The 13,792-nt window shown below is 47.3% G+C and overlaps 1 protein-coding gene across 2 annotated transcripts in view; it reads left to right on the top strand.

Annotated features, from left to right (window-relative positions):
- Window positions 1-13,792, top strand: part of cdin1 (CDAN1 interacting nuclease 1) — a 63,410-nt gene that overhangs the window by 6,523 nt on the left and 43,095 nt on the right. For both annotated transcript variants that reach the window (XM_076995688.1, XM_076995689.1), the window contains exons 3-5: window positions 10,687-10,732; window positions 11,798-11,862; window positions 12,557-12,617. In XM_076995688.1, the coding sequence (XP_076851803.1) occupies window positions 10,687-10,732; window positions 11,798-11,862; window positions 12,557-12,617 (172 nt within the window). The remainder of the gene's footprint in view (window positions 1-10,686; window positions 10,733-11,797; window positions 11,863-12,556; window positions 12,618-13,792) is intronic.

Raw genomic sequence — 13,792 nt, 5'->3', positions numbered from 1 at the left:
GTGACGGCCCAGTGGCGGGATGTGACATCAGTCCCGCTCCTTTTCTCTCCCTGCTCCTTTATTAGAATTGGAAATGAAAGCAGGCGGTGGGAGACCTCGCCTGGCTGGCAGAGCGCGTGCGGGACTGCCGTCTCCACCCCCGCCCGCCGTCTCCACCCCCGCCCGCCGTCCCCACCCCAGCTGTCCCAGGAGAGGGAGGCCTCCGTTGGCCCTTTGCGCGCCGTTATGAATGAATTTGGGTGTAATGATTACACCCTCTTTATAATGTCATTCGGCCCGCTCTGCATATGTCTGACAGAGAGGGCCGTGGAGGAGTGGTGGCTAGTGCACACGCTGAGGTCTACGATATGTTTAAAACGGAGTGCCATCTCCGCACTTACACGCACACACACACACACACGCCCGCATGTCCATGCACACACACTTGCATCCATGCACACACATCCCAAGCAGAGTCCCCAAACGTTTCCAAACGGGCCCTAATGTGCCGTTTTCATCAGCGCTGAGGCGGACTGCAATATGGTGCCAGTGGCTCGCTGGGGGAATATGAATGTTGATTAAGCATGCACTCAGCCTTTTGAAATGCTGAAGAAGTGTCAGAATAATGGATGTTGAGCAAATGTCAAGCATTTGTTAATTTCTCTGTTATTTGGGGTTTATCTAGCGTGATGGCGGGAGTGAACCGGGGCCAGCATTGTTGTGGCGTGTGCCATTGATATGCTGATGTTCTTGGCTGAAGCGGCTTTGTTTTTGATGGTAATCTTCAAGCTGGGATGTGAAGCTCATTGATTATTTATCGCAGTTATGGTGTTTATCTTGCTATTACATGCCTGTTAATTCAGTATGACCAAATTATACGTTGACCACTCTGTGTTCGCAAGCCAACCCACAAAATTTTTTTTTCTTTCTAGACTTGGGACAAATTAGTGCGTAATTAAACTATCATGACCGATTTTCTAAGCCAGAACTTGAATTTTGACGTATTTGTCTCATTTGTTAGAAGTGCTTTAGAGAGCATGGCACTGCAGGCCTTGGCCCTGGTGGTGACAATTGCTGCCCAGAGCTCTGGGCTCCCTGAGGCTCCGCAGGGCTCCGCACGGCTCTGCACGGCTCCACGTGGCTGTGTGGTGCGGGATGCGTGGCTGGCTGCTCTCGCCTGCGTTTGGGTCCTGGCGGTCCGAGCCGTGCCCCGCCAACGGGGAGCGAGAGCCCATCACCAGACCGGGATCATTTGCGGCGGTGTGGCGCTGGGACGGCCATGAGACACAAGGCCGCGGTGGGGGAGGTGGTTCTCCTAGTTTACGAGAGGATGTCTGGAGCTCAGTTTGGTAGCAGTGGAATGAAATGTTTCCTCACACAACACAGTGCCCTGTAATTCTTTGCTGATGTAAGTACATTAGGCTGTAAAGCATCAGCTGAAAGCGATCTTAAAATGGCTACCACAACAGCCAAAAATCTTTCTAAGCAAACCCTAGGCTGAGGGCTTCTGAATTATTTCAGTCATGGGTCCACTCTGTGTTGATTTATGCAAGAGGATTTAGCCCCTTAGGCAGGTGTATTTTCCGAAGACTTGCTTTCACGTCACACTAGGGCTGAACGATTTTGGAAAATAATCTAATTGCAATTTTTTATCTATAAATTGCGATTGCGATTTAAAATCGCGATTTTTTCCCATTGTTCCACTTCAGGAAACTCTGCTTCGGCATTTTTTATACAGCTCAGATACAGGGTTGCGGGAGTGTAAACAGAGGCGGTCTTTGCATAGAGGCGTTGCTAGGCAATTGCCTTGGGCCCCTCCCACTGTAGGGCCCCCTTGTCTAGCTAAAGCCAGGCTCACACTTAGGGTTGCCACCTGTCCCGGTTTTCCCGGGACTGTCCCAGTTTGTCCCGGTTCTCACTAGGTTAGTTCAAACGACCATTTAGACTGTTTCTGCACACTTTAAATCCGTCTTTTTTCTGCACACTTTAAATCCGTCTGTGTCCATTTTACATCCCCCCCCCTCCCGTCCGTCAACAATTTACGTTCGCGTATGACAGAGTGTCCTTGATTTTTGTCAGACCTAGGTGGCAACCCTACTCACACTACACGACTTTTCAGTCATCAGGTTTTTGTGCCGTTCGCACTACACGACTGGTTGTGCTGTAATCGCGAGTCTTTCAGTTGTTGTGGCTTTCACACTACATGACTGATCGGCGACGCGGGCTCACGAATTACACGACTGGGGAATCACCGACTCATCTGGCTGCCGTCCAAAAACACGAGAACACGAAAATGAAACACTCGCGAGAACCAGCAACACCACGAAGAAAATAAAAACAACGTACACGTACTCCACATTTTCGTTATTATAATTTTTTTTACCGTTTAACCACTCCATAGTCCCAAATTGCCAGAATTATTTCATCTCTCCGTTGCAGTGAACATAGATATAGTCAATCGCACTATTTCTCCAGTGCTGTCACAATAACTTAAACACAGTCTTGTAGTAAAGTTGTATGAAGCTAGACACTGCTGTTGACTCACAGTCGCCGACTGGGCTAGATATGAAACATGCTAGATATTAAACATGCTAGATATCTGCCGGTCGTCTGCGATGAGTCGGCCACCACTCGGCGAGCGTCTTTCAGCAGTTCACACTACACGACTGAGCGAGCGCCGAATGATCCCCGATTTGCGTCCGACCACAGTTTCTGTCGGCGACTGAAAAACCAGCCTAAAATCTTGTAGTGTGAACCTGAACTTATTTCTCGCATATTAATGTTGATTGGCCCCCTAGCTAAATTCGCCTTGAGCCTCCAAATTGCTAAGTCCGCCACTGGGTGTAAAATGGACTAAATTTAAGTATTATTATTATATCGTGATCGATCGATCGCCTGTGGTTGGCGCCAGAGCGAACTACTAATTTTTTAGTCTAAGACGCTCAATGCATGAGAGTTGGCAACCCTGCAGGTATAGCAACTTGGCTAAAATATGTGCGTGAGGGCATTTGGTAGCGCATATCCAGTGTGTTTAACAAAGCCATGAAGCCGGGCTTGTTCACTATATTAACGGACATCATGTCTTTCACTATGAACTCCGTTACTGCCCGAGTTATTTCAGCGTGCCGCTTCGAATTACATCCATAAGGAGTTACACTTTCAAACGGTTCGGTCAGTGAACCCTGTCTGCTGGACCGCGGTCAAGCTATCCGCGCTTTCGCGATTCATCCGTGCTTTAAATCTTATTGCGCCTATATGCGTGATTTTACGGTATTTCGCTGCTCACCGCATACTAAAGCTGTATAAGCGCAGAGAAACACTTTGGCGTATTTGAAGATGCAGCACTGGTCGTTGGCATTTTAGCCTTACAAATATCATACGAGGCTTTGTGGTGTTTTTTTAATGCTGAAGGTTTGTAGTGTTACCTCGCGTCGTAGCAACAGTAGCAAGGCATGTTTTGCAGGGTACCTGACGCTGAGCAGCATCTTTTTAAAAGCCAAAGTAATTTCACACAACTTATGTGCTGCCCCTCTTTGGTATTAGACTTTCAGTTGTGTCAGCTTCTGTCGAGCCTGAAGCCATTGTGCAACAAGTTAAAGTGCGCTGTGTTAACTTCACTTCTCCACCTCCCTGCCTCCTGTTCGGGTTTGCTCCGTTCGTCCTCGGCTCGGCTCGCTCCCAAGTCACGTGACCAGTTTAAATCGCAGCCTGTGCGATTAGACAATCGCGTTTTAAAAAATCGCGAAATTATCGCAAATGCAATTAATCGTTCAGCCCTACGTCACACTATAACAAATGTAATATTCAAAGATATGCCACACATCACAATGCACAACGCCCAGGATGTCGGCTGGCACATGTAGAATGGTTGGCCAACTGCCGAGGTGGGGTGAGGGACCTTCATCTGAGGTGGGGTGAGGGACCTTCATCTGAGGTGGGGTGAGGGACCTTCATCTGAGGTGGGGTGAGGGACCTTCATCTGAGGTGGGGTGAGGGATCTTCATCTGAGGTGGGGTGAGGGACCTTAATCTGAGGTGGGGTGAGGGACCTTCATCTGAGGTGGGGTGAGGGACCTTCATCTGAGGTGGGGTGAGGGATCTTCATCTGAGGTGGGGTGAGGGACCTTCATCTGAGGTGGGGTGAGGGACCTTCATCTGAGGTGGGGTGAGGGATCTTCATCTGAGGTGGGGTGAGGGATCTTCATCTGAGGTGGGGTGAGGGACCTTCATCTGAGGTGGGGTGAGGGACCTTCATCTGAGGTGGGGTGAGGGACCTTCATCTGAGGTGGGGTGAGGGACCTTCACCTGAGGTGGGGTGAGGGACCTTCACCTGAGGTGGGGTGAGGGACCTTCATCTGAGGTGGGGTGAGGGATCTTCATCTGAGGTGGGGTGAGGGATCTTCATCTGAGGTGGGGTGAGGGACCTTCATCTGAGGTGGGGTGAGGGACCTTCATCTGAGGTGGGGTGAGGGACCTTCATCTGAGGTGGGGTGAGGGACCTTCACCTGAGGTGGGGTGAGGGACCTTCACCTGAGGTGGGGTGAGGGACCTTCATCTGAGGTGGGGTGAGGGACCTTCATCTGAGGTGGGGTGAGGGACCTTCATCTGAGGTGGGGTGAGGGACCTTCATCTGAGGTGGGGTGAGGGACCTTCATCTGAGGTGGGGTGAGGGATCTTCATCTGAGGTGGGGTGAGGGACCTTCATCTGAGGTGGGGTGAGGGATCTTCATCTGAGGTGGGGTGAGGGACCTTCATCTGAGGTGGGGTGAGGGACCTTCATCTGAGGTGGGGTGAGGGACCTTCATCTGAGGTGGGGTGAGAGACCTTCATCTGAGGTGGGGTGAGAGACCTCTTCACCTGAGGTTGCCACACTGAGGTCAGTTACAGAAGAGAATGAAACCCAGTGAAGCACCCATGCTGAAGAGAGTCGAAAGTCTGGGAACCTAACGGGCCTCCTGCTCACATTTGAGAGAACCTGATGCCTGACGGGCAGTGGAGGCACTGATCTCCCCTGTTCTCCCCTGTTCTCCACTCTTCTCCCCTGTTCTCCACTCTTCTCCCCTGTTCTCCACTCTTCTCCCCTGTTCTCCACTCTTCTCCCCTGATCTCCCCTCTTCTCCCCTGTTCTCCCCTCTTCTCCCCTGTTCTCCACTCTTCTCCCCTCTTCTCCCCTCTTCTCCCCTCTTCTCCCCTGTTCTCCACTCTTCTCCCCTGATCTCCCCTCTTCTCCCCTGTTCTCCACTCTTCTCCACTCTTCTTCCCTCTTCTCCACTCTTCTTCCCTCTTCTCCACTCTTCTCCCCTCTTCTCCCCTGTTCTCCACTCTTCTCCCCTGATCTCCACTCTTCTCCCCTGTTCTCCACTCTTCTCCCCTGATCTCCCCTCTTCTCCCCTGTTCTCCACTCTTCTCCACTCTTCTTCCCTCTTCTCCACTCTTCTTCCCTCTTCTCCCCTGATCTCCACTCTTCTCCCCTCTTCTCCCCTGATCTCCACTCTTCTCCCCTGTTCTCCACTCTTCTCCCCTCTTCTCCACTGTTTTCCACTACACAGGAAATTTTGCAAAGGAATGATCGTGATTACGGTGTTGCGGGACTGTTGTAAGTGTAACTTGTTTAGGTCGGGCTACAGATCCTTGCCTTTGATAGCTGATCAGAAGCACTGTGGATGTCACAGGAGCGCGACTGCCTCCGAGGAGCTGATCTGAAAGAATATAGAGTCTTTGTGTTTCTTTGCAGAGCTGCAGAGAACACACAGGAATTTGGTGGTTAGCTACTGCACCAAGAGGCATTCGCCGTTGTCCGCATTTTATGTTTTCTTTGCTTCATAAAAAATATCAGATGACATTGTAATATAGAGTCATTTCTTTTATCCTGAGTCAAATGAAACTTGTACAAACCTGTGTACAACCTATGTAAACTGTACAAACCAAGAAACCTATTATTTGTCTAATGTAGGAAGGCAGATAGTGTGATTGGGTGACTGTCTAGTATATTGAGATCTAGAATTTACTTGGAGGCTTCATGTTATCCAGTTAAGTAGAAACCTGAACAGAGTCGTGTAGACCTACTAATGGGTTCAGTTTTAATTTGTGGCAAATTCCTTGCATAAGAAAACTTGCTGATTTCATCCTTTTTCTTTAGCTGTGGAAGTACAGCGGTATTGAGCATTGATACATATTTCTGTTTTTGCTGTGATGGTGTGTCCCATCCATCACAGTAGTGCACATCATCGTGTGGATGCTGTTTGTGCTTAAACAGATGTTCCCCGGCTCTTATCAGCATGCGTAATTAGGGCCATTTACATATGCGAAATAGGAAGCAAAAAACAAACGCAAAGTATTTTCCTCTGGTGCAAAATATTGATTTAGGCGCGAGGGAGAAGAAGCTATAGCCACACTAGAAGCAGAGGTGTCCCCACGCCTGCTTCTTAGGACAGGCCGCATGTCCTCCGCACACACACCGCACACACACCGCACACACACACACACACACTTCCCAGGATGCAGTTCCACTGAAAACATTACTGAGAGGAAGCAAAGTTTCTGAAAGTCAGCCATAAAAAAAAAAAAAAAAAACTATTTTCAACCTTGCCAGACCGAGCAAATATGAAAAGGGGCCTTTTTCTTTCTTTTTTTCTTCTGAGCCTGCCTTAAAAGTCATTAGGAAGAACATTTGCTATGCTTCACTTAGGGTTCTGCCCTGCAGAATGGGGTTCTGCACCAAGCTACAAATAGATGTGGCAAACGCTAATTATTGTTGAAACATATGATCCTGATATCATTAGCCAGGTGGCATACATTAGGTTAATTACTGCCATTTTTATTATTAATCATTCATTAAAAGGATGCGTTTTGAAATAATTATTAATAAATGTATTGTATTAATTTACAACAAAAGAATGTCTTGCTCTAATGTTTGGAGTAATGTAATTTGGAAAAAGCTAAATATATTTAACTGTGCTTAAACGTTCTGATAGGACTGTGCACAAAACATTGTCAATATATTCTTTGAGGGGAAAAAAAGTAGTTTTGCCTGTTCGGTTGATGACATCATGGAACAGTTTGAGTGGTATATTTTAATCAAATTGGCTTCCATACTATTTTGAGCCGCATGCATATTAATGGGATGTCGTAGGTTGTAGAGAAGGGTAATTACGTTCTGAATGATTTCCAAGGCACTATTCTGATTGCAGACCTTCTGTTTTCCCTGTTTGAAATTATAGGCTAGAGGCAATAAGCTTAATACTGTTCTATGACCTTCTAATAGCTGCCCTCATTCTTATTCCACTGAAGTATTTCCTGATTTTACCTACATGTTGTAAGCACAGCATAGAAATTACAATCATTTGTAATATTTCTGAGTTTTTTCTTATTCCAGGAACGGGAGATCTAATTGAAATGAATGGACAATTTGATTATAGATGTGGTGGTAATTTGGTAAATTGAAACCACTTGCCGGCTTCCGCTGTTTGGCTGATCTGATTCTTTCTGCGACTTTATGTTTATTTAGCAGTGGCTCGGTGGAGAAAACACAGAGAGACGATGTGTGTGTGGACTTTAGATCCAGTTTACAGCAACGACCAGACATCGGCTATGTGGAGTCCACCCCAGTTTACAGACGTCTAGCCGTTGTCCTGTGGTCTGAGCCCTCCAGCTCTCAGATGCTCTGTTACCCCGTTGCTCTGCAGAAGTTAACTGAACCTTGAACCACCCCATATTATGAAGGTGATATGAACCACCCCATATTATGAAGGTGGTTCATTCAATTTCAGAATGATCGTTTGATTCAGAATGATAACCTGCTGGACTCCAGTTTGCCCAACTTAAAATCGTATTTTCTTAATCAGATTTAGTTTTAGCTTAAAATGGAAATTGTGTGCTTTAAGCAGCTTGAACAGAGTGCGTTGCAAGTCTGATTCATGGTGGAGTCTGTATGCCGTAGACCTGGTCTGATTCATGGGGGAGACCATATGCCGTAGCCCTGGTCTGATTCATGGTGGAGTCTGTATGCCGTAGCCCTGGTCTGATTCATGGAGGAGACCATATGCTATAGCCCTGGTCTGATTCATGGTGGAGTCCATATGCCGTAGCCCTGGTCTGATTCATGGTGGGGTTCGTATGCCGTCGCCCTGGTCTGATTCATGGTGGAGTTCGTATGCCGTCGCCCTGGTCTGATTCATGGTGGAGTCTGTATGCCGTAGACCTGGTCTGATTCATGGAGGAGACCATATGCCGTAGCCCTGGTCTGATTCATGGTGGAGTCCGTATGCCGTCGCCCTGGTCTGATTCATGGTGGAGTCCGTATGCCATTGCCCTGGTCTGATTCATGGTGGAGTCCGTATACCGTAGCCCTGGTCTGATTCATGGTTGAGTCTGTATGTAGTAGCCCTGGTCTGATTCATGGTGGAGTCTGTATGTCGTAGCCCTGGTCTGATTCATGGTGGAGTCCGTATGCTGTAGCCCTGGTCTGATTCATGGTGGAGTCCGTATGTCGTAGCCTTGGTCTGATTAATGGTGGAGTCTGTATTTCGTAGCCCTGGTCTGATTCATGGTGGAGTCTGTATGTCGTAACCCTGGTCTGATTCATGGTGGAGTCCGTATGTCATAACCCTGGTCTGATTCATGGTGGAGTCCGTATGCCGTAGCCCTTGTCTGATTCATGGTGGAGTCTGTATGCCGTAGCCCTGGTCTGAGGCCTCGTTGTCTCCTCTACAGAGTGTGATATCGCTTCACAATTATTGCTCGGCACTGAGCCGGATGCCATCGTGAGACTGTGTGCTGTGCCTTGTTTTCATCAGAAAAAGGCAAGTAAAAAAAAAAAAGTTGTTATGCTGTGTTGCGCACTACGCAGGAATGAACCCAACTCTGAATCCCAGAGGCTGCAGGTTGTATTTCCATTAAGGGCCAGCTCTGCAGTAGCCCAGTCCCAACGTCTGCTCTGTGGGAAGAGGATTGCTCTATGGCTCGCCTTCAAAGCCTTCACAGACACAATAGAAAGATCAGATGTGTCAGACATGGTTATCAGATCCAGCATGGCTCTGCGTGTTTTATCCCTCTCACCCCCCTGGGTTTTTCAATCGCTGCGTTAGCCGTGTTGCAGCCTCGCACGTTTTGTAATCTAAAGAACAAAACAAGGCACAGAATTTGAGGTTCTTCCCATGTTGCTTGAAACAGATATGTTTTCACAGATATTTAGGGCAGTTTACCTCCCTTTAAACTTAACAGGGTAAAGATTTAGCAATTAAGCCGTAATCATGATCATTATAGAGAGTAATCCATTTAAAACCTAACAGATGTGGGGTTCGGGGGATGGGGCGGTCAAGGCCTGAGAATCGGGCCGCGGTGTTGTGGAAGCGCTCAGGTGCAAGGTTGAGGTGTCCCGGGCTCTTCTTACCTTCTCTGCGTAAGTGTTCACATGTTGACAGTTGACTGTTTAATGGTCCACTTAATTGCACTGACCTGCTGCCCTGTGCATATCATTGTAAATTAATGCTGTGGCAGTTCTTCTGTTTCTGGAGGTGCGCTCGCAATAGACGTGTCCTCCTGAGCCGGAGAAGCCGCTACGCACCAGCCACGCTAGCGTGGGTCGTCTCCTACACCCTTTCATCCTGCCTTTAATGCATCTCCACGTCCCGTCTTTTATTGAGTTGGATGTCAGTAGAAATGATGTAATTGCAAATACACTAACAGCAAGGCTCCTGTTATTTGACCGTCTTGGGTTTTTGTTTATTGTTGCATGTTCTGACCGAAGGGGCAAACGTGGACCATCGGCAGTAGAGAACCTGGCTTTCACGTCTCTATTTACATTCAGATCTCAGGTGACGTATAAAGAGAAGTCCATTAAATTTAACAATCACATATACTGAGGATACTAAACAGAACCAGAGGAAACAATAAGTCCAGTGGTCTCGCAGGTTTGTACAGTCTATTTATAACATGGGGGGGGGGTGTGTTGTGGGGCTGGGGGTGTTTAAATATTGGTATGGGAGTAATATTGAGGAGTTTGGGCGGGGGAGGGGGGGAAGTGGCGGTGGAGTTGGTCTCTTACCCCGGATCCGCCCCCACTGCCAGGTGTTTGACATTGAGTGGGGCTGGGGGCGAGAGCAGCCTATGGCAGCCGTGGAGCGGCCCGGCTCCTGGGAGCTCCTGCTGTGAAAGTTTCCATTTTCAAAGCCCACTGGTTGCAGTGGGAATGTTCCAGAATGTCCAATCTGCCAGCGATCACGTTGTGACAAGCGTTCTCCTCCGTTTGACCACCTCTGAATATCACCTCCCAGTCCGTGTGTGTTTATAGCGATTTTAATGAATGATTGAATCCTTTTCAAATTTGATTTGACTGTTTTTGACTGTGATTTGACTCTCTTTGACTCAGTTTTGTGGATTTTAGCTCATTATGCCGGCTAAACACAGTCCACAACACCTAGGTGATGCAGTCCACACCGTTATGAAGAATGCAACGTGACTTTTGTTTCTCTCATTTCACACCACCCTGGTGCTCCGTAACCCGGCCTGGCCCGACCTGCCCCGGCCTGGCCTCCTCTCAGCAGGAACGCTCCGTCCGAGGTGTTCATCTGGAACAACTTTGCCACACTTGTTTTCATGTTCTTTTCGATTACAGGGCAGCCGTCCTCGGCTCTGAAGAGCCTCCCGTCCTTTGTCTCTGTGCAATGCGCTCTGGTAATTAACTTTGTCCTCCTTTTATTTGTTCCAGTCACTCGCAGTCCACTCTTCTGAGCATCTTCTCCCTGGAGTACCAGGTTAGAAGTTTTCTTCCTTTGTGAGGCCTGACAGGTGCCTAATTGAATGATGAATGTCCCCTTATTTCTTTGTAATTGAACTGCCAGCTCTCTGATTGGTCTGGAGGATGCCCCCCCCCCCCCCCCCCCCCCACACACACACACACACACACACACACACACACACACACACACACACACACACACTCACACACACACACGAGGAGGGCCCCGCCTGAGTCTCGGTGGAATCCTGCCAAGACTTCCCATCCATCTGTCTAATAACATCTAGCCTCTGCTTATTTGGTGGACCTGTAATAAATTATGCTAAACCATTATTATTCTGACAATAATAATTTCCCCGTGTAGTGCAGCTCCGTGTGCTAAATGTTTGCTGACTCGCACTGTCACTGCTGCTTTCCCGCTCTGACAGCCGATGATGATAAATGGCTGTTGCCGGGAGTGGCAGAAGGCTGCAGAGGCACAAAATGGAGTCATTCATCATCCCCCTGACAGGTGTCACTCAGGCACCGTGTCCCCACGGAATTGCTTTTTTGTAGTTTTTAAATAAGTTGTTTTTTAGCTCTCCTCTTTCCCCCTGGTTAAGAAGGCAATTTAATCATATATATATATATATATATATATATATATATATATATATATATATATATATATATATATATATATATATATATATATATAATATATATATATATATATACATATATATATATATAAAGGAGTCCATAGGGGAAGGCTAAAATCGGTTGTAGTTTCATAGCAATGGAAATTAATTGAAGGTTGAGATGGCGAATGTGTAAGTTTTTGCCCTGACTGGTTTTAAACCTTCACACGTCTTGCTGAGATTCAGTAACTGGTTTTGCCCGCACATACACGAAAATCCACCCAGGGCTAAAAGATTATGCTTTTCATACATGGCATACGAAAATGTTACATATTCCTGGATAGTGTTTTTTAAATGAACAGCTCGTTTTTTTTCCCAGTCAGTGTGAGGTTTGAGTGACACGAAGCTTCTGTATGTGCGAGGCACAGTCAAAGTCACCTGTCCGTTCTGCCTTCTCCCAGAAAAGAATGAGAAGGAGCCTTGTGAAACACCACGCCCCAGATGTCATTGAAGACTACTACCAGAGGTAGGAATCAGTCCACTTTGCCTGCTAATCACTAGACAAGTGTGTGTTTGTGGGTGGGCCTCACTGACAGATATAATCTCCTCTAAACAAATCACCAGGCCTTCCAGATCCCCACTCGCACCTGCTAAGCCTGCAAACACACACAGCTTTTGCAGGCTTAGCAACACGCACGCATGCACAAAAAAGAAAAAAGAAAATTGTACGCTCGGACATTTGGCTTGATTAGGCACATGGCACAGCCTATTATCTGCAATTTCTTTAAAAATCAAATCAGGACAAAACAAAAGGAAACTGGCTGAGGGCAAAATAAGCTCTTTTTTTGGCCATATCACAATTAGCCTCATGCAGCCTATTAAGGTTATTGTTTAGCAGAAGCAAAACTGGGTGATGCAACTGTAATCCACTTACATAAACTCCAAGCCTCTCATGTTATCGGTGCGGGATCTTGGAAGGCTTTGTGGTTTGTGCCGGGGAGGAGGCGGAGGCCCTTTTCTTCCCTAATGATCATGCCTGTCTGATTTGAGGAGAGTCTGGTGTGTTGGGGGCACTGGCGTTTGAACCGCAGAGCACCGGGGGAGTGCGTGGAGGCCCCGGCCACCCGGGACGGTGGCATGTCGGGGCCGGCCCGTGCTTGTCGCCCGTGCTCCCTGTCTGTTGACTCTTCTCATGCTCGTTATCCTTTGTGGTAATGAAGGTACCGCAGTGAATCTGCGAAACGTCCTGCCGACCCCGTCCTGCTGGAGTTAGCCAACGAGGTAATGACTTAAACCCTCTCATGAGTCTCTCTCTCTCTCTCTGTCTCTCACTCTCTCTCTCTCTCTCTCTCATCTCTCTCTCTCTCTCTCCCCCCTCCCTCCAGAATTATAGCTGGCTATTTATTTTTTCTTTTGAAGTGTTCAGGCAGGTCTGCAGCAAATTTTGGCACAAACACAATTATCCCTGAACGTACCATCATTTCAAAGACTAAATTGGTGTTTTAGACTTTTTCCCTGCCTGTTAGTACTTATGAAAATTGGGCAAATGCTACCTATTAGCCAATTATTTAATGCAATTATGCCGTATCCTCCTTAGACAGATGTAAAAATACTTTTTGCGTCATTATTATAATTGACATTTATAAATGCTTCTGCATCTGTTTAAAAAAACTAAATGATTGACACATGAAGGTCAGCTGTTAATAACTGAATTTATGTCCACTGTTTACATATCAGACCAGCTCTCAAGCTAAAAGTGATCAACCTCATTTATCCATCACTACAAATGATGCTGAGATTTTCACAATGATGCTTGGTCATATTTCAGCACTGGAAATCAACTCAAATACCCTTAATGGCACTTTGTGGACTGTGGTGGGCTTGGGGGGGGGGGGGGGGGGGGGGGTTCTGTGGGTGCGTGCGTGTGTGTTTGTATTAGAAATGGCTTGATGCTGTGAGCATTAAAGTGTCACACACGGCCAAGTTCCCACATTTTACATTAATAAGAATGAATGAGCCAGCTCCCTGACTAGCCAGTGTCTCCTGTGCATTACAGCCAGTCAGCAAATTAACAATTAACATTGGGTTACTCTCCAGGTTTAATGGCTGGTGAAAGGGCCCTGCAGAGTCTCCAGTGCCTCCCATTAAAAGGTGCTCGGCTCCAGCCCCCCTCCATTGCACCGGCCTCTTAAAATGCAGCCCATAAAACCTTGAATTTGATGTTTACTCTGATAATAAGAGGGAGAATCAAGATGAACGGAGTTAATATCCTTTCTTTAATGATCACGCCCCGCCTCGAATGACCTGCTCCTCTGGACCACATATTAAACTTGAACTCTAAATAAAGCGGTGAATGTTTCACCGAGAGCTTCTGCTTGTGCGCTAGACCTCGGTAGGAGACGCGGAGATTAAAAAGGCAGATTAAACGATTCGGCGGTGAAGTTGCTGGTTGTGTG

The sequence above is a fragment of the Brachyhypopomus gauderio genome, unplaced genomic scaffold, assembly GCF_052324685.1.
Source record: "Brachyhypopomus gauderio isolate BG-103 unplaced genomic scaffold, BGAUD_0.2 sc229, whole genome shotgun sequence".
NCBI classification, from domain to species: domain Eukaryota; kingdom Metazoa; phylum Chordata; class Actinopteri; order Gymnotiformes; family Hypopomidae; genus Brachyhypopomus; species Brachyhypopomus gauderio.
The sequence above is the reverse complement of the archived record's forward strand: the minus strand, read 5'-3'. Positions and strand labels throughout refer to the sequence as shown.